At 40.6% G+C, this 18503-nt stretch overlaps 1 protein-coding gene across 31 annotated transcripts in view; it reads left to right on the forward strand.

The window, feature by feature from the left end:
• Rbfox1 (RNA binding fox-1 homolog 1) overlaps positions 1–18503 on the forward strand; it is a 1956039-nt gene that overhangs the window by 1867732 nt on the left and 69804 nt on the right. For 22 of the 31 annotated variants that reach the window (XM_074060396.1, XM_074060397.1, XM_074060403.1 and 19 more), the window contains one exon: positions 14080–14160. The exons of the other annotated variants lie outside the window; for them this stretch is intronic. In XM_074060396.1, the coding sequence (XP_073916497.1) occupies positions 14080–14160 (81 nt within the window). The remainder of the gene's footprint in view (positions 1–14079; positions 14161–18503) is intronic. 31 annotated transcript variants of the gene reach the window in all.

Genomic DNA, 18503 nt, shown 5'->3' on the forward strand with positions numbered 1-18503 from the left:
TCAGACTCCATGATAGAGTAGTGGATTGAGATCTCAATATGAAGTTTAAAATGAAGTAGGTGGATAGAACACTCTGTGATTGCTTGTCTTGAAAGGGCAGTTATATTTGACCTTGGATTATGTGTACAAGGTATTGGTTTTCTATGAGCATTTGGACACTGTGAACCATGATTCATCTCAGAATTGGGTCAAAAGAGCACAGCTGGAGGCCTCCCTCCCCACTGTTCCTCCAACTTGTACTTCATTGAGTCCCATGGACTAAAGAAAATGACCTTCCTTCTCTCACACGTTTGGATAAACTTCTTTCTATTTCTTGTCCTGCATTTTGAATACAATAGCATCTGAAAAATGGAGGACTGTCCAGGACCCCAGGACCCATGATCACTTTGGTCCCAGAAACAAGTGTGTTTTATTTTGTATTAGATTAAGCTAAGGGTAATCATGCCAGAATTCTGGGTACAAAGCACACTATTTGGGATGCTGCCTTAGGATGAACAAAGAGCACAGTGTGGGGTTGTAAGGTCTTGCTACCCCTTGAGTCCCTCAAAGCAGCAGATATTCAGGTGTCTTTGTGGCTCTAGCATTTTCTTGTATCCACCTAGAGGAGCAGCGCAATGGCTGTAAGGAGTGATTCTTTATGAACAGTGACCTTTGGCTCCATGATGTTTTGTGTAATTCACACAGCTGCCAAATTCAAATGCAGTGCACTCCAATGAACTGGAACAGGAGAGTCCAGATTTAAGTCCCGAAGCAAAGGATTTTCAGCTTGGAAATGTTCCACTTCAAAGAGTTTATCTTGTACATCTGTTTACCTTTGCCTACCCTTTTGGTTGCAATGCACTGTGCTTCTCCCCTCTCCTTCCCCCATCTGTCTTATCAGATTTTATTCCATTCCTGCCCACATTTGGCCTTAATTTTTCTCTGCGTCCTTCCTTGTCCCGCAGAGGGAATACAGCTCATCTTTGATGGAGCCTGTGGGGTTTTTTGATCTTCAGATAGGATCTGTACTTGCTTATACAGCAAAAACAACATTTCCTACATGAATCTGTTTTCTCTCTATTGCATGGGACGTCTGTGGAGGAGTGTTCTCCCCAACAGCAGAGGTGGCAGGGTGTCCTTGTATAAGGAGCTCCGGCCATGGAAGGACAGTGATGTTCAAATCTCCAGCTCTAGATAGGTTGCACAGGAAAAGTCTTAGTCTGCTAAAACATTAACCACAGTAAGCTGACTCTGGGCACTTATTCTGTGTCAGGCACTGTGATGAGCACTTTGTATCTCTCAAGAGTCAACCTGATTATCTTCACTATGGAAATCATTAAGTCAAACCTTCATGGAGAGTTTGCCACACTGCCTAAGCCACCATCTTGCTATGCAGCTACATTTATCGGAGTAGACAGGCATGTTGTCTTCAGTAGCTTCTATTCATGAGGTCACAGAATATAGCAATGATAAATAAAATAGATTTGTAGTTAGCATCACCTCTTGTATGCCTAACTCCATGTGGAGGCCTATACATCTATGAACACTGGTTAAAATGGTGCAGGGAAATTGTCATATTCATTTAACAGATAAATTAGAAATCCAGGGTCATCGAGTTCCCCAAAGTGGCTGACTTTGAAAGACAGAGTGAGTCCAAACCCCTGTCTTTGTGATTCTAATGCCCATTTCTTTTGTCCTCTGTTGCCTCCCACAATGCTCTTTGTCTGCCACATATTCTGTACAGGCACACAAAACACATAACAATCTTCTCTACATTTGGAGCCAAACAGGTGGTGTAGATTGGGTCTTGAAGGATAAGTGAAAGTTTGCCTGGCAAGGAAATAGAGAGAGATCATTACAGAGGTGAGTAAGGAGGAGGTTGAAAGCATCCCAGGGTATTTCTCTACCTTTATCCTTAGAATCCACTAAGAAACACATGAATGAGTGAATGAATGAATGAATGAACATGGGTACTTGATCTTCACCTGCTTTCCAATGATTGGAACTTCTGAGCCAAGGTGAGTTTCTTTCCAAAGGCTGAGAAACACTGATCTGTTGAGATCAGAGGGTACCTTCTAGAGAAGGGTGGCAGAATCCTAAAAATATAAAGGAATCTGGACTCTGCCTGCCACCTCAGAATAGTAAGCTCTTGTTAAAAATAAGCATCACCATGAACAAAAATAAACAAACAAAATGCCTGGTGGTGAGTTAGCACCTGTATCTACACTCAAAACCCATACCAGTCTTGTCATAAGAGCTATTACTCTAATACAAGTTGAAGGAAGTCAAGTCATACAAGCCACTGCTCTGAAACCCCCCAAATTGAATTCCTGATGGCAACCTGGGGCCCAACAAAAATTATTATAAAACTTATTTCCTTGTTCAGTCTTAATTTTTTCCTAGGGAAGTGAATTACCAGAGATTTAAAACATGAAATGATTAAAAATTTTAAAACATTTTACCTTGTGTTGCCATTTGATTACAAATAATGCAGGTCTGAAGTTTTAGTTTTCTTGTTTCTCACTTTTAATCTTCTTTTCAAAATTTATGGCCACTATTATTTGCCCAACCAATTAAGTTGTGTGTAAATGGAGACAAATCGGCCAAATACTGCTTAATACTCTTTATGGTAAACTCATTCTCCAAGTATAAAACAGAAGTGTCCCATTGTCTTTGGAAAATGTGGTGTTGAAGCATCAACTCACACATGGCAGAATCCTACTTGGATTAACTACATTGATGACTGTTAATGCATTTCTAGAACTTCTGTAGAACTGTTGCAACCCATTACAGTAGAAATATTGGTTTATGAAAAATTAATAAAGCCAGTGGAAAATGGAATTCAGTATCTGCATTAGCTATTTACACCAAAAGAACCAGCCAGAATTAATTATGCCTTATGCTACTTTCTAATGAGTTTTTCATTAAACTGTATACCATTATGGAAACTAAACAAGGATTATTCAAAGAATAATGCCAATGGCTGTTAATTTTTTTTGAGAGATTAAATTAGTTAATGGCTTACATATTTAAATCTGACATGAAGGTTAATCGATGTACACTTATCATTGCGTTAAGCTTTTCATCATTTTAAGACATGAATACCCCAATATCACTGAGATATTCTCTGAAAAAAAAAAGAATCTATTTATGTGCTTCTAGTGTATGCATGATGTATATGTGGTATGGTATATATTGAAACCCTCTGTATTAGTTCTGCCAATTTTTAGAATAATATTTGCTAACTCAAATATTCTACTAGCATTCATTCATAGTTGTAAGTGTGTTTGTGTGTTATGGGAGACATTTAAGTAACTGCATCCAATTAGTTTTTGAGAGATTCAAAGATGAAATATATTTTCTACTTTTACTGAGTGTGGGGTCAGGATTTTCCACCTAATCTGGAAGGTTTAGTGAAGCAACTCAAGATGATGAATCTTTACATCCATTCTGACAAGATTTCCAGTGCCTGCTAAAATAGGCACTGTGATAGTATATGAAACACAAGAACACACAGGGAGCCTCTCTTGACAGCTCTTTACTCTCAGAGCATCTTAAAGGCTCTTATTTTAAGGATGGGAGTGGTGCTCTGGGTTCATTGCAGAGACTGGAAATGAGCTGATATTAGCTAAAGCACAAAGTCTGCATTCTTTTTTTTCTCTTGAGCAGAGGTTGCAAACTAAAAATGTCTTTCAAAGCAAGTATGGAGATTAGCAAGAACAGTATGGTAGATTGGAAGGGGCATGTCTTAGATACAGCATGTACTGTCTTCTTTCTTTTACCCAGATGGCCCCTGTCAGGCAGAAACATTGGCCAGACCTTCATAGCCCAATCTTCCCCTTCCCCACCCCAAACCAGATGTGCATTACCCCTCTAAGACTTCCAAATTCAATTGTTCACCCTTAATTCCCAACCTTAAAGTACTTCCTATTGGTGCCATTGTGCTTAGCATTGTGTTGGTGGCCAAACAAAACATCACTCCTCCTCCTACTTTTTTAAAGGAAAAAAGTAAGTCCCCAAAGTATCATAGAATGTTACTTTCAATAATAATTATTATTACCATTTCCACTACTATTATTATTTCCCACTATTTGCCAGACCCTTTCAGGTAATAGGTGCAATAATACTTGATAAAGTAGGAATTTTTCTTCCTCTGTTACAGATGTAAAAACTGAAATTTGAAGATGTTCCATGACTTGCTCAAGATCAAATAACTTAAAGTGAGGCCAGAAAACAACACCAAGTTTCAAAATTTTCTAAGTCTGTGCTTTTTCACCTGTACTACAGAACCTTCAGGGTTCACTATCCTCCAGTCTGTATTTCCTTATTGTATGTCCGGTTTCAATCTTGCAAGTAGAATTATCATCTACAAAAGATTTGTTCTTTCCAGAGGCTTCATCCATTGGATTTAAAACCCTTTTGTAAGAGGTTCGTTAATATTGTTAGGCTGAGAGGGTCAGAATGTAGCTTCAGAATTCATACATGGGGGCTTTCTTGAAAGGGAGAAGGTAGTTGATGACCATCCTGAAATGAAGAGTGTGTTTAATCACTTCATACCAATTATCATCACCACTAAGCAGAAGCAGCTTTGTGAGAAAGTCTGAACTTTGGAGTCAGGCAAAGTTGGCACAAATTCCAGGTTTATTCTGATATTTCTCCCTCTGAGATTTATTTCCTCTTAAGTTTCGTAAAATAAAAAATAATGACAAACCTGGTACAGGACCTAAAACTCAGTGGCACTGGTTGATCTCTCTCACTGGTATTTGCTGGAGTTAAAACTCACATGAAGTCCCTAACACTTTCCTGTTGTTAGCAACTTGAGCATCCCTGGGATCCATATTAGGCATGCAGAATCTCAGGCCCTACCCCAGACCTACTAGATAAGAACATGTATGTAAGACTCCTCAGGCAGTGTAGAATATCAGAAAGTTTGAGATACAGGCTCTAGGACTCCCCTTATCTATATATGGATGCTCATAAATTTGAAATTCAAACACCTTAGGAGATAATACTTACGTAGTTTTTGTTGTGCCAGAGTTTCTGCTAGACCCCCACAAACACTCCATGGAACGGATCACCCCCAACAATTGTTTTATTGTTTTGAACGACTTCGAAAGAAATGTGAGACGATATTTTTAAAAGGGTCTTTAAATTTTTTGGCTTCTATTGGTAAAATTATATCCTCTGAAATATTTAGTTACAGATTAATGGGTAAGGGACAATGGTATACCCAAGGACTCTGGTTGCTCTTAGTATTGTTCCAAACAGTGAAGGGACATTAGAACACTGGCCAGCAGACTTTTTCTGTAGAGGAGCAGTTAGTAACTATGTCAGCCTTTGCAGACCTTCAGATCTCTGACTCAACTACTCTGCTCTTCATTATAGCACAAAAGCAGCCCTACTTTATACATACATGAATGCCTGTGGCTGTTCCAATAAAACTTTATTTAGGGACAACACTGAAATAAGTTTCATATAATTTTTCACTGGTCACCAAAAAATATTCTTCTATTGAATTTTTTCAACTACTTCAAACCATAAAAATTCATTTTTAGCTCACAGACCATATTAAAAATAGGTGGTAGGCCAGGTTTAGGTAATGACTATGGTTTGTTGATACCAGATATGATTACAAACACAGATTGGGAAATGTGGTTAGCGCTGTTTGCATTCAGCACCACAAGATCTTTGTGAGCTTGGGCAAGGTCCTAAAGTCCTCTCTGTCTTAATAACCTTATCTGTGAAATGCGTACAATAAGAGTACCTGCCTTTTCTTGAGGAGGTGGGCATAGTGTCTCACTGTGTAGTCCAGGTTGACCTTGAACTCTTCGTCCTCCCACTCTAGCTTATCACATTTTGGGATTACAGGTGAGTGCCACTGAGCCCAATCATTAGTATCTATGTTACGGAGTTGTGAACAGTAGGTGACAGTCCAAGTCTAATGTCAACCAAGCAGTTTGCCTGACACTTCTCAGATATTCAGTAAGAAATTTGGGGATTCTTATTATTGTTATGTTTGTTATCAAGTTGATTTCAGTATATTCTGATAAGTTCACTATTATCCTAAAATTTAAGGGCAGATGAATAAGATTGAGTCATTTAAAATTTAAAATAATCAAGGGGAAAATTCTACAGAGATTCTTAGAAATATTCTTGTAACTTTTCTGTAAAGACTAAAATTATGTCAAAATTAGAAGTAAAAGAGAGAAAACATAAGAAACAGTGTATTTCTTTTTGAATATTACAAAAATAAAAACAAAAATAAATTGGGTTGAAGGATTATTTACACGGCAGACAGATTTGCTTCAGGGCTCCTTTAAATATGGAAATCTCCTGGTACAATTAAAACATGATTTGATTTATAAGAATTAAATATACATGCAACATTTCCAGCAACATCTGTGCCCAAATGGAAATATTCCCATATTTAAAGCTGTAGCATCACCCTTCAGAGAAGTGCCTCTTTCAGGCTGATATAAAAGCATTATGTATTAACTGGAAATATTTTTACATGGATCAGCTCGATGATAGTACAATGTGCAACTGCAAAAGCATCCATAGCCCATGGGGACTTTGAATACATTCTGGATAAGTTTGTTAATTGGAAACTTGGCAGGGACCTTGTAGCAACCTCCCAGGCCTCTGTGTCTAATAGAAGTTTGAGGTTTGTGTGATACTTCAATGGGATCCTCTGAAACAGTACTTCAGTGAGTCTTAAGGCAGTGTTTGTTAGGGGGCTTGTGTGTATCTGTCTGCTAGGGCTGCCATAACAAGGTTCCACAGTTTTGGAGGCTTCCACAACAAAAATTTTCTTTTCTCAAAATTCTGGAGGCTAACAGTCCAAGAGCTAGGTGCCGACTGGGTTAGGTGTCATGAAATCTTTGTCCTTAGTTTGTATATGGCTGTCTTCTTTGTGTATTCATGTGGTCTTCCTTCTACATATCTGTGTCACAGTTTCCTCTTATTAGAAGGACACCAGTCATATTATACGAAGGTCCACCCATGTGGCTTCATTTAACCTAATTATGTCTTTAGAGATCCTCCTTTAAAACCATCACTGAGCTCCTGGAGATTAGGCCTAACCACTGACCGTAGAAATTTTCAGGGCATAAAATTCTAACCATAATAGAGGGCAGGAAGTGTATGTCTTCCCAGGATGGGAAACTCAGAGCAGCCTCTGTAGGGTTGTCCAGTAGTGATTTTTGTACTTTCTTCAGCAGCTGACCTGCAAAGCTTGACAGAGTAGCTAGTACAGGAGTAAATCTTTTTGTTCAAAGTACCAAAGACAAAGATCCACATTTGTGCAAAAAAGTAAAGAGAATAAATAGATAAGTACTTTTTTCCACAGAAATACAGATCTAGGTAACATCTTTACTTTTCTCCTAAATTATGTGGACATAACCCTGGGCCCGAGCTTCCCCACGTGCACCCACAGAACACTGGAGTCCTGTGGTTGCTGATTAGAAATGGTGAAGCTCTGAATCAAATTCCCCGGGTGTGGGGCCTGGAAGCTGCCATCATTGGGCACGCTCCCCAGTGATTCTTAAACTCTCAGAGTGGTTTGACTCTCTCTGATGTCATGAAGGATGGAACTCATGGCCTTCAGATTCTCACATTTCTCAAAGTATGGTCCATCTTGAGCAGGACGTGTGTCAGATGTCCCGTGTTCAGGTTCCACCCAGACCCGCTGAATCAGAAACACTGAAGTGGGTTCTATATTTGACAACCTTGAGGACAAACTTGTGATGCAGGCCTCTGTGAAACTCCCGGGAGTAGCCACCTGTTTTATCAAAGTATGACTCCATATAAAGGAAACCTGTGGGTTTCCGTTTCAACAAGTTACGAGTTTCTCTCCAGTTTGTGCCTATTCTTTTACTTATGGCTATTCTACTTTTGTTTTTGCTCTTTTTGTGGTATTAAGGATTTAATTCAGGGCTTCATACTTGCTGAGCAAACAGCTTTATCACTCGAGCCACACCTCCAACCCTTTTCTTTTAGTTTGTTTTTCAAGATAGAGCTTTTACCTGGGCCAGCCTTGGACCTCAGTCCTCCTACCAGTGTCTTCAAGTAGCTATGATTACAGGTGTACAGGTGTGCACCACTACACCTGGCCTAACTTTAATTTTAATTAAAAAAAAAACACTCTACAATAATAGAAGGAAGGAATCACTGACAAAGTGGGTAATGATTTAAGAACCCAAAGTGCTTGCTTTTCACTTAGAACTTGCCTAATCATAAGTTAGATTTTACATAAAAAATGTATTTTCTCATGCCTTTTTTCCCTACCTGTGAAGAAGGATTAATACTTTCTGACACTTTTTTTCTCCTGACCCTTCTTATTAGTGAGGGACAAATGCAGGGTAAACATGTCTTTGTCACACACTGAACAAAATTTCTGTTTCTTTTTTATATAAAATAAAAATAGCATTTCTAGCACTGAATACTATCAGTATTAAGGTTTTTTTCAATCATGACAGCCACAGATAGAAGAAATACAGAATAAGGGTTTTTTTCCCCAAATCATAGTTGTTATATCTAATAAAAATGTTCTAAAATAGCCTTTTAATTTTATTTATCTCAGTGACTAATCTAAATAATTACATAGGCCAAGGTTTGGGTTTGTACTCAGAGTCATTGCACTGTTCCTTTATTTTTATTTTTGTTAGTAATCCTATGATTATTATGGATTGTACAGTATGTTGTTGTGTTTCAAAAGTGAATAGCATTCTGCATCTCTTCCCCCCAAGCCCAGCCCAGTGCCTAGCCACTTGGAGTTAGAAGTATCAATAAGGAAAAAATGCTCACGAAATTACAAGCATGAGACAGAAGATAAATGAAATAAACAGATTCAGTTTCTAGGAGAAAGAGAAGCCAGAGTTTAGTGGGAAGAGCTTCCTGGACAAGTAGCCACCTGTACAAAGGTGAAAGGTGTAAAGCTAGACTGTTGTTCCAGCTGAACTAAGTACAGGATCCTCACTAAGGGATGATAACAGAGTAAAAATTACAAGTGTTTTCTCTTTCTTGTCTGTGCGGTCCCATCTTTACCTAACTAAGATCCAGGGAGACTGGGACTGAAATCTGGCAATGGATTCTTGCATTCATCCATTAGCCTAAAGGGTCTTTCTCTCAGCTCCCTCTCCATAGACGGACAAGAAAATCACCAGGACCCCAGCAGAGAGCTCTGTTCCCATGTGATCTGACCAGCATAATAGAGGTTTGTGGATGTGCAGATAGCAAGTGACCGACAGAACCTTTTTAAAAAGATGCCCAAGCATTCCTACTGATCTTAGGTATTTATCAAGTTGCTGAACTTTGTGTGTTTATTTTGTGCATTTCAATAGAGAGCAGTGTCCTTCTCCAAATGTCCTCCCTATCTTCATCTTGGTGTAATGAAGTGAACTGGCCACTTCCAGTGGCCAAACAGGTGGATGTTCCTTTTATTTTTTTTTTCTTTTTAAAATCCAGAAATTATACGTAAAGTCCTCATCACTTGTTAGGATGATGCCTGGGGGCTGTGCTTATTTGATACTAAATGGACACTGTGAAATAGTCTTTCTTTTCTTCCATCCCCTCCTCCATTCTAATGTTGTGTCTTGAATGTGTAACCTAGCTGCCTGTCAGAAGCTATTGCATTCTCTCTCTCTCTCTCATTGGTTGCATCCCGCCTCTTAGTCTAGGTTCCCAGGTTCATGGATCCAAGGGAATAGGAAAAGAAGCAAGCATGCTTCTTGACATCTTTGGAGCTAGAAGCATCAACGGGGAAAGATTCCCATTAAATGAGAAACAGAAAATGGAAGATGAATGAAAGAAATAGATTCAGTTTCCAGGAGAAAGAGATGCCAGAACTGAGTTGGAAAGAGACTTACTGGGGGGGTGTTCCTGGGAGCAATAGCCATCTGTGCAAAGATGGCAGTACAAAACTGCACCCTTGCTCCAGCTGTCCTGAGTCCAGCTTCCTCACCTAAAGGATGACAGCTGAGTAAAAAGTATAGACACTTTTCTTTCCTGTCTGTGTTGGGAAACTTCCCTTGTAGACTTTGCACTGCCCCTTAGGGGTCAGAACTGACCCCTTGCTCCCTGGGGAGTCTCTAGGTAGGCAGAAAATGTTTGATGCTCATCAAAGGTATGGCCCCTGCCTTCCCCTTGCCCAGCTGTAGGGTTCCAAATCCTGCTTTGGAGTCTGTGTGAGCATCTTGCCAGATTGGGGGATGCTGAAGCTTGTGGTCTGTCCTCTCCAGGAGTGTGACAGGCTTTGGAATAGGTTCTGGTCATCCCCACATTGAGGTCTGTTTCACTGGCAGCTGCTAATATGTTCATCAATGGTCCAGGAAGTTGAATAGGAGTCTGCCTAGATTTCCCATTAAACTGGATAAGTCAACCTTGAAAGACCCAGGAAAGAGGAGAAAACAAGTGAATATCTTTCGAGTGTTCTTGAACTTCAAGCATGCAAATACCCAGCTGTAAACAACAGGCAGAAGACACTTTCATGAAGGGTTGCATTATTTTCAGGTAAAGAAAATAAAAATTGAGAGTTCCTTTAAAATGTATTGTAATTCAACTATATTCATTAATCCTTCTGAGGGTCAGGTGTTTTGCTAGGTGCTTAGGATAAAAAGATGAGTCAGATTTGGCTCTGCCTCAAGGAGACTCTGTAGCGAAGACTCATATGTAAATATGAAGTCATAATAGAGCACGAGAAAAAATCTAGCAGAGAGATTAAAATAATATCATAATTAATTCAGTCCTGGGGAGTGGAAAGAGAGGAGGTCACTGTTAAACTATGCAGAAGAGAGACAGAAAAGCAATTTCTTTTTAAAGTCAAACCATATGAAATTACCAACGTTCAGCCCTGTTTGAGACAAAAAAAGGCCAATTTCATCTGGATTAACCTTGCACTAAGAGCAGGAAGGGCAGGGAGGGTTCACCCCATCTCATTACCAACTCTAATTAAATGGTAGCAATTGCCTAGTGGCTGTGTGGAGAATGGTTCTGAGGATTCCAGGCCCACAGGAAAAGACAGTACTAACATTGATGAGTGATACCTGCCTTGGCTACAGAATGGGTACAATGTGAACCCATTGTCATCCTTCTCTTATATGCACTTTAATAAGCAAAGGCACAATTGTCTAAGAAGTACAGGATGTCACCATGCTTGAAGATACCAGTTCAAAGTATTTGGTTGTAGATGGTCTCTGTTAGGAGCTAGGGGCAGATAGAAGACACAATCAGGGGACTTGTTGAGAGGCTATGTGTATGCTGTGTTGGGAAGTGCTTTGAATGACCTTATAAACACTATTTATGCTGCTGCTTGTACCCTCTTAACCATTTCATTTACTTTTTAAAACAAACACACAATACCTGCCCTTGCCTCCAAAATGCATGGCGGTGACAGTGTTCTTCTCCACTTCATTTTCTATTAAATTCAAAGCTTTCTTTTAAGCAAAGCTCACAAACTACAAAAAGAACACATAATAAACACTTTGCAAATTAAATTGGAAGATGTTTTTAGGTTAAACAACCCCAAGTCTTATGATGGCATAAATTTTGTTTTACAAAGGTCAGAAACATTTCATACATTTTTTGTTCTTCTTTACTACTAAGAGGGCATTCAAAGAAGCTATTTCAGTTCTGCTTCTTTGGATCCACTGCACAATAATAATTCCGAAAGCTTCACTCTTTCTCTGACAGGGTTTAGCTCTCTAGGCAGAATCTGTGTTGTGTCCCAGTGGAATTCTATAAATTGCACTGAGGATATTGAAAATTGACCCCAGGGTTTTAACTGCACAATACTAAAATGTCCTCTGGATGTGTTTTGCTATAATTAGATGATTTTCCTTTTGAAATTTAGGCACCCTAAGAAACTTCAGCTCTTATTTGAAGTGGTTTTAAAACAGGGATGCACGGGAGAGAACAGTTGCTCAAAACTCTAAGGTCAGGGTCCCACCCCAGGAGGTGCATACTTGTAGCTCTCTGTATGTTCTCTGGGAGCTTGAAATTCTCTGTAGGGTTTCCAGCAATGAGTAAAATCACACAGATGGCCTCTGCAGAGTCGTGCATAGTATTTATCCATAGAGAACCTGAACAGGCACTGCTGCCCCTCCTCCCAGTGGCTGATTTCAGCTCTCAGCCCTCCTCATATGGGACTTGGTTTGTTTGCTTTTAATTCTCGTAACTATACCAGTTACCTGCTGAAACTAGAAATGTCTATGGAGTAACAATTAGATCATATGAAGACTCTTGTTGTGGTAAACTTTTAAAATGAAGTTCAAAGAAGAAAGAACCAAGAGTTTAACAAAGGTTGATCATGACTGAGGTCCATCCAGACTCTGCTATGTAATGTTTGTTTTCTTTTTTGAGACAGGGTGTCATTATGTAGACCAAGCCAGCCTTTAACTCATGATCCTCCTGCCTCAGCCTCCCAGGTGCTGGGATTTGCAATGGCACCATGCTCAGACGATCTAGACTCAGTCTATTTACCACCAAGAAATGACCAGTTAATGTCATTCTTACCTCCAGGACTACTGAGAGGAGAGATGTCTCTTCCCTGTCTGTACACACAGGATAGGAATGTCACATTGAGAAGAACTAGGGGACCTTCTTTCAGGCACAACTTCTGGCCCAGGCCTACTTCTTATGAAAGCCTAGATGGAGTTGTTAGACCTGGCCATAGGAGAAGGGTGCAGAGGGATTGGAATTTTAATCAAATCTTCATTTCATCTGGAAACAATGGATTGGAGAAGCAAAGGGAACAGGTGGGGGTGGACCAGGGAAAAAGGCTTCCCTGTGTTTCCTGCATAAAGTCTACTTTGGTTCAGTACCTGGAGAAGGGAGGAGTATAGGTTGGATGAGAACACCTGGCTTACTCTCTCTTCCTGTTTATTTGTGGAGCCCAAAGTCAATAGGAGTTTAAAGCTTGCTTTTGTTGACATTGGGGATGACCCAGAAGGACTGTAGAACCATTCCCCAGGTGAGTCCCTGAAGTTATGAGGATGTACTGGTCTCTGTTCTTTGGAGTTCCCTTTCTCTGTGTTTTGATGCTAATGGAATCCAAGCATCAGTGAGGACAGTTGCCCTTACCTAGCCCAGGAAGTGAACAGTAACCACAGGAAGGCATCTTCAGCATCACTAATCAGTTTAAAACTCCTCACAAGTCCTTCACATTCTTTTCAAAGTCTTTGAGTTTGAATTTGACAGCAGCCAGAAAGAACTGATACCCTGAAGATGCCTGACCCCTTCATCCTTGGAGTGGGTGGCTGTTCAAAGTACGGCATAGATTGAGGAGGTATCTCAGGACTCCACCTTTCTTCCCCACTGTAAAATTCCATTTTGCAAAAGTAAGCCTGGTGGCCTTTGCTTTAAATCAGGTGGAGGCAAGTAATCACTGCAGTGCAGCGGGGGTTTGCAAGTTAGTTAAGCAGACTCTGCAGAAGGAGGGCAGGGAACACTGAGGAGGGAACTGGACCCACAGAGGCCAACCAACCACCTCCTCCCTCAGTGTGTCCCTTGTGGGTTCAGGGTGGGTCATGGGATTCATGTCTGCCCTTCTCTTCCTCCCTTGCTGAACCAATCCACAAGGAGTAAAGTTTGGGGAGAGGAAGAGTTTTCTCTAAACATATCAACACATACTGCTTATTTGATTGTTGTATGCCAGCCCCTTTTGTGGGCACATCTTTTGGAGGTAGGTATATTTTCCAGATGAGAATGCTGAGGCACAGAGAGGTACAGTGTCTTGCCAAAGTCACACAGCAAAGGGGTATTTGAGTCAGGCTTACTGTGTGGGTTGCTCCAGTATTTCTTACATTCCCTTTTGAGTATGCCCTACTGCTTCCATTGCTGATCTGAAACTGGATTTTGGGTCAGCCAGACCCTACTGCTCAAACCCTATGTGAAAAGTCATGATAGATGTGCTTGGTGGGCTGGGTGGGTTTCCACTGGTTCCCTTGGGCTCAGGCAGGGGGCTTCCTGGGGTGTCCCCGTCCTGCACACTGGGATGTGGCTATGTTTTCGTTTCTCTGCCTTTCTTTGTTTGCCTTGCAGTGATCTCTCAGGTGTAGTGTGCCAGTTCCCAAACCAGATACCATCTCTCTCTCTCTCTCGCAGGCACGGTGCTGTTGTGCCAGGCCAACCAGGAGGGATCCTCCATGTACAGTGCCCCCAGTTCACTTGTATATACTTCCGCAAGTAAGCCCACCATTGTGGCTCTTTTTGTTTTGTGACATAAATCTGAGTCCAATCACCTTCCTTGCCATGTAAGTTTCTTCCCCTCCCTTTGTCCCCCCTCCCTTGTGGCTCTCTACGAGGTGAAGTGGATTTTCATAAGCATGTCTCTGTTACCCCACTGCCTTCACATCCGAATCCCTCTGCTCCTTTTCATCCCCATCTGACTCCTCATGGTACCAATGTCCCAGCCATTCTTCCTGAGACTTGCTAGGGTCGGGTGCAATGATGGAACTCAGATATTGGCTGGGGGGAAGGTGGAAAGCTAGAACTCATTGCCTGCCTTTCTAGCACAGCTCTGTCAATTAATATGAAAACAATTTAAATAAATATTTGAGCTATCCAAATGGCACCCCAGCCTAGCAAAGGAGGCTCAGTCAGTCCTCTTGAGCGTGATGGTCTCACTGTGGGAAAATATGACTAGCTTGTGGCTTGTTCACAAGTCTCTTTGGTCCTTTGCTATAAAATTCTAATGAGGAAGAGAGAGAAAAATATGGGGCTTCCCCATTTGACTGGGGGGAACGTGATATAAATTTGCTTCTGAGACGTAAATGTAATTTGATATAGATGTAAATATTCTCATCAACTGCTAGAGGGAGGAGGCCCAAGTTGGAAGACAGATCACCATGTTGATATGGACAAAGCAAAACTTCCTCCACCTGGGATGGATGGTTTGGGGTTGGGAGTGCTCTGCACCCCATTTCCAGAGCAGGCTGAAGATTAGAACCTTTGCCTGATGCCCTAGAAGCCTTCCCTGGAGTCTGCTCCTCCCCAGGGAGTCCCCAGACACAGACTAACATCTAGGTCCTGTGAAATTTCCATAGCTGCTGGATGGATCTTCTTTTGGGTCAGTACTCAAAAGTGACTCTGGGGACCCTTTGGGGTTGTGAGTTGGTTTCCAAGACATAATAGAGACAGGAAGAGAGTAGAGGCTCACGCCATCAAGGGGATAAGACAGGAGAATCCTCACTATCATGTAAAACCAAAGATCTCAATTCCCAACTCATGAGGCTGAGATAACCCCGGGGGCCAAAGTCAAACCAGGAGGTTTACTGAAATCTTGAGGAGGTGGGAACAGGCTGTTATTTGTGCATCCCTCCGCCTCCCTGTTCCATAGCAGTTCTGGCTTTGGTTAAGGGCAAAGTATTTTTTCTGTGTCCTGAGAACCCAAAATCTAACCCTCCTGGAAATGAGTGGATGTTTCTGAATTTATGAAAATTATCTCATTTGGGTCATTATGAATGTGTGTGCACCTGTCTCATAGGATTATAATGCTACTACCCATTTTCACATACTCAGCCTTGTTTATTCCTCTCAACACCTGCACAGGTAGGTATTGTAATGCTTGCTTTACAGCTGAGGAGGTGGAGGGCTCTGAGAAGTGGAGTAACTCACCCAGGGTCACACGGCCAGGAAATGGTAAATGTGGTTTTTGAACCTGGGGGAATTATTCACCCTTTGGCTGCTTTTCTAGAAGAATTTGACTCTAAATCTAACCTTTATTCCATTTATCTGCTCTTCCTTTTCTTTTTCCTCTGTAAGTGTTATTTCCTAGAACAGAGTTGGTGTGAGGGTTGAGTCCCCTTGTGTTAGTTTCCACCTAAGATTCTTGTCCTACAGAACCATCTAGGATGAACTCTGTGTTGTACAGGACAGTACCGGTGGACCTCTTAGGCATGGAATTATTTTGATCAGTGTTACATTAGCCCTGTGAAGTCAGTCATTACTGTAATGAATAATATGGATTCCTATAATTATATGACATGTTTGTGTTTCAAGTTTTCTTTACAGAAGTGAAAACATATGTCTAAAATAGCACTAATTGGAATACATATAGCTATTGTAAAGCAAATTAAGGAGGTTTTTTAATATTAAGTATGGAAATACTTTCACAATTCTCCAGCATTAATGCAGGATTTGGCAAATAAAGCCCCACCTAGTACAAACCCAACCTCTGCTCTATTTTATAAGGTTTGTGAGTTCTAAGTATTCTTTTCAAGGATTGTAAAGCCAAAACGGAGACAATTAGTAACATAGGTGATCAGCCAAGCCTAAAATATTTGCAAAGTACCACTGTCACATATAATTCTACAAAGTTTAAAAGTTTGTAATAATCATAGAAACTATATAATATATATCCAACATCCTTCTTTTTTAAAATTATAGCCTCAGTTATGTCACTTACACATGTTTCATCTACAGTCATTCATCTTTTCTTTATACTGAAAATGCTAATGGTCTCCTGATAAGCCATTATTTAATGACATTTTAATCTGTCTTCCCCATTGATTAGTACTTAGACTTTTAGCAATGTTTTCCCAAAATATTCACATCAGTGCTCTTATACACAGCCATAGCTACTGTCCCTATCCCATTAAAAATACAAAACCTGGTTTCTTACAATACGAATCTTCACTGACTTATTCCTTAAGCAGTGATATTCAGATTGCCAAGTGCAGTTTGTATTGTGTAATGGTGACCATGTGGACAGTCTGGGACCTTCAGGCTGTTTGCAGTTGGCTGGTATCTTCACAGTTTCACTTGGGTTTTCTCTTCAAGATATATGTACACATTGTAGTACAAAGTTGCATCCCACTTCCTCAAGCAATCCAGCCAGCAGGCAATGGGTCCTTTTGGCTCACACACAGTTACCCAGAGCCTTCTCCCCCTTGCAGCTGTGAGCGCCCCCTATCTTGTCTTTGTGATCTGACAGATATAGATGGTTTTTCTCTAGGAATCCAGCTGTCTTTCCCAAACCTGTGGCTCCCTTACTTCTCAGCAATCTTTTAAGATACCCTCTTTTAACTTGAAGATGCATGTGTTTCTCATTTTTACCCAACAGTTGTCTTCCTGAAAAAAAGGTATATGTAAATTACACTTTTGAAAATTGGTGTCCATGTATCTACTAGCTTCCAAGTCTGCTTGTGAATTTTTTTCCCCAATCTCTAAGTGGCCTTAAAAGTTTTAGAATTAAATTGTCCCTCTTCCTACCCAAAGAGCTAATCATCTGTAAATAACAGCCTTAAATGCAGTAGGGGAGATGGTTTTTAAAGGAACCCTACTGGAATCATCTGTAATGAAAATTTCTACTGAAGTTTTCTGCTTTTTTAGGATACATTTTTGCGTAATGCTTTTCCCCTGTTAAGTTAATCTTCCCAATAGGATCAAGAACCCATGGATAAGAGGAAGATTCTCATTCTGGACTTTATCAATACAACCTAGTCCCATCTGATCCCAATTTGCTTCCTCCTTCCCACTCTTAATGCTGCTTTGAAACTGCAGTTCACATTGTGACAGGAGATATCACACATCCAATTACATGCCCTAATAAGCCACTCTCACAAAAAGTATAAACTGGGCCTACTTTCTATCAAACTTAAAGTCAGAGAAAAATACCAGGAAGTTAGGCAGGACTACTCTGTACAAATGCCATATTTGCTAGTAATACCATTAAATAGGCTTTGAGTAGCAAACAAACAGTATGACACCTTGTCAAAGAGGTTTAGTGAAAGTGGCGGGACTGGTGGCCTGCCTACTGCCCAACCCATTCCTAGTGCCATGGACGGCCACCTCCTCTTTTCCAGGGCAAAGGCAGTAGCTGAATTACTGGCAACACTGTGCTTGCTTAACATCAAAATCAGCTCCAGGCAGAGCTCTGAAGGTAAGGAAAGACCATACATCCTCCAAATGAAAACCTGAGCTCTATTCTATTCCTTGAAATATCAATTAGTGAATCATTGTTGTAGGATGGAACAGTCCACTTCTGATTTGGACAGGCTAAGTGAGCTTTAACTGGTTATCACCATTTTTGCATAGGACAGAGATGTCATTCCCAGAAGCAGGTAAAATCCTAATCAGCTTTTCTCTGTTACCTTACAATTTTATGAATAGATTTTAAATTGGAAAAGTATTTATGGTGATCAGGGAAACATTGCACATGAACACACACCCCTAAAGTAATCCAGGTGGCCTCCTCATATCTTTCCACATTTTCTCCATGATAATGCAAAGAGTGACATGCACACCTTTGCCTTGGGAAGAGGTGGTTGATTTCATATAGAGGGGACTAGACATATATATGCTACGTGCATGTTACACATTTTAGTCATGTTTAGCTTCACTTATTCCATCTCCCATGAAGCCTTTTTGATATTTTCATGGCGTGGATAGATTACTGTCTACCCACAGTCAGCCAAGCTACTTCTTTTCACATTCCCCTCTAAATGCTACAGTGACCACCTTTGCAATACACCCTCACACCCCAGTGCCTCCAAATCCCCCTACACTCCCAACACCGGGAGGGAGGA

The sequence above is a fragment of the Castor canadensis genome, chromosome 17, assembly GCF_047511655.1.
Source record: "Castor canadensis chromosome 17, mCasCan1.hap1v2, whole genome shotgun sequence".
In the NCBI taxonomy this organism is placed as follows: domain Eukaryota; kingdom Metazoa; phylum Chordata; class Mammalia; order Rodentia; family Castoridae; genus Castor; species Castor canadensis.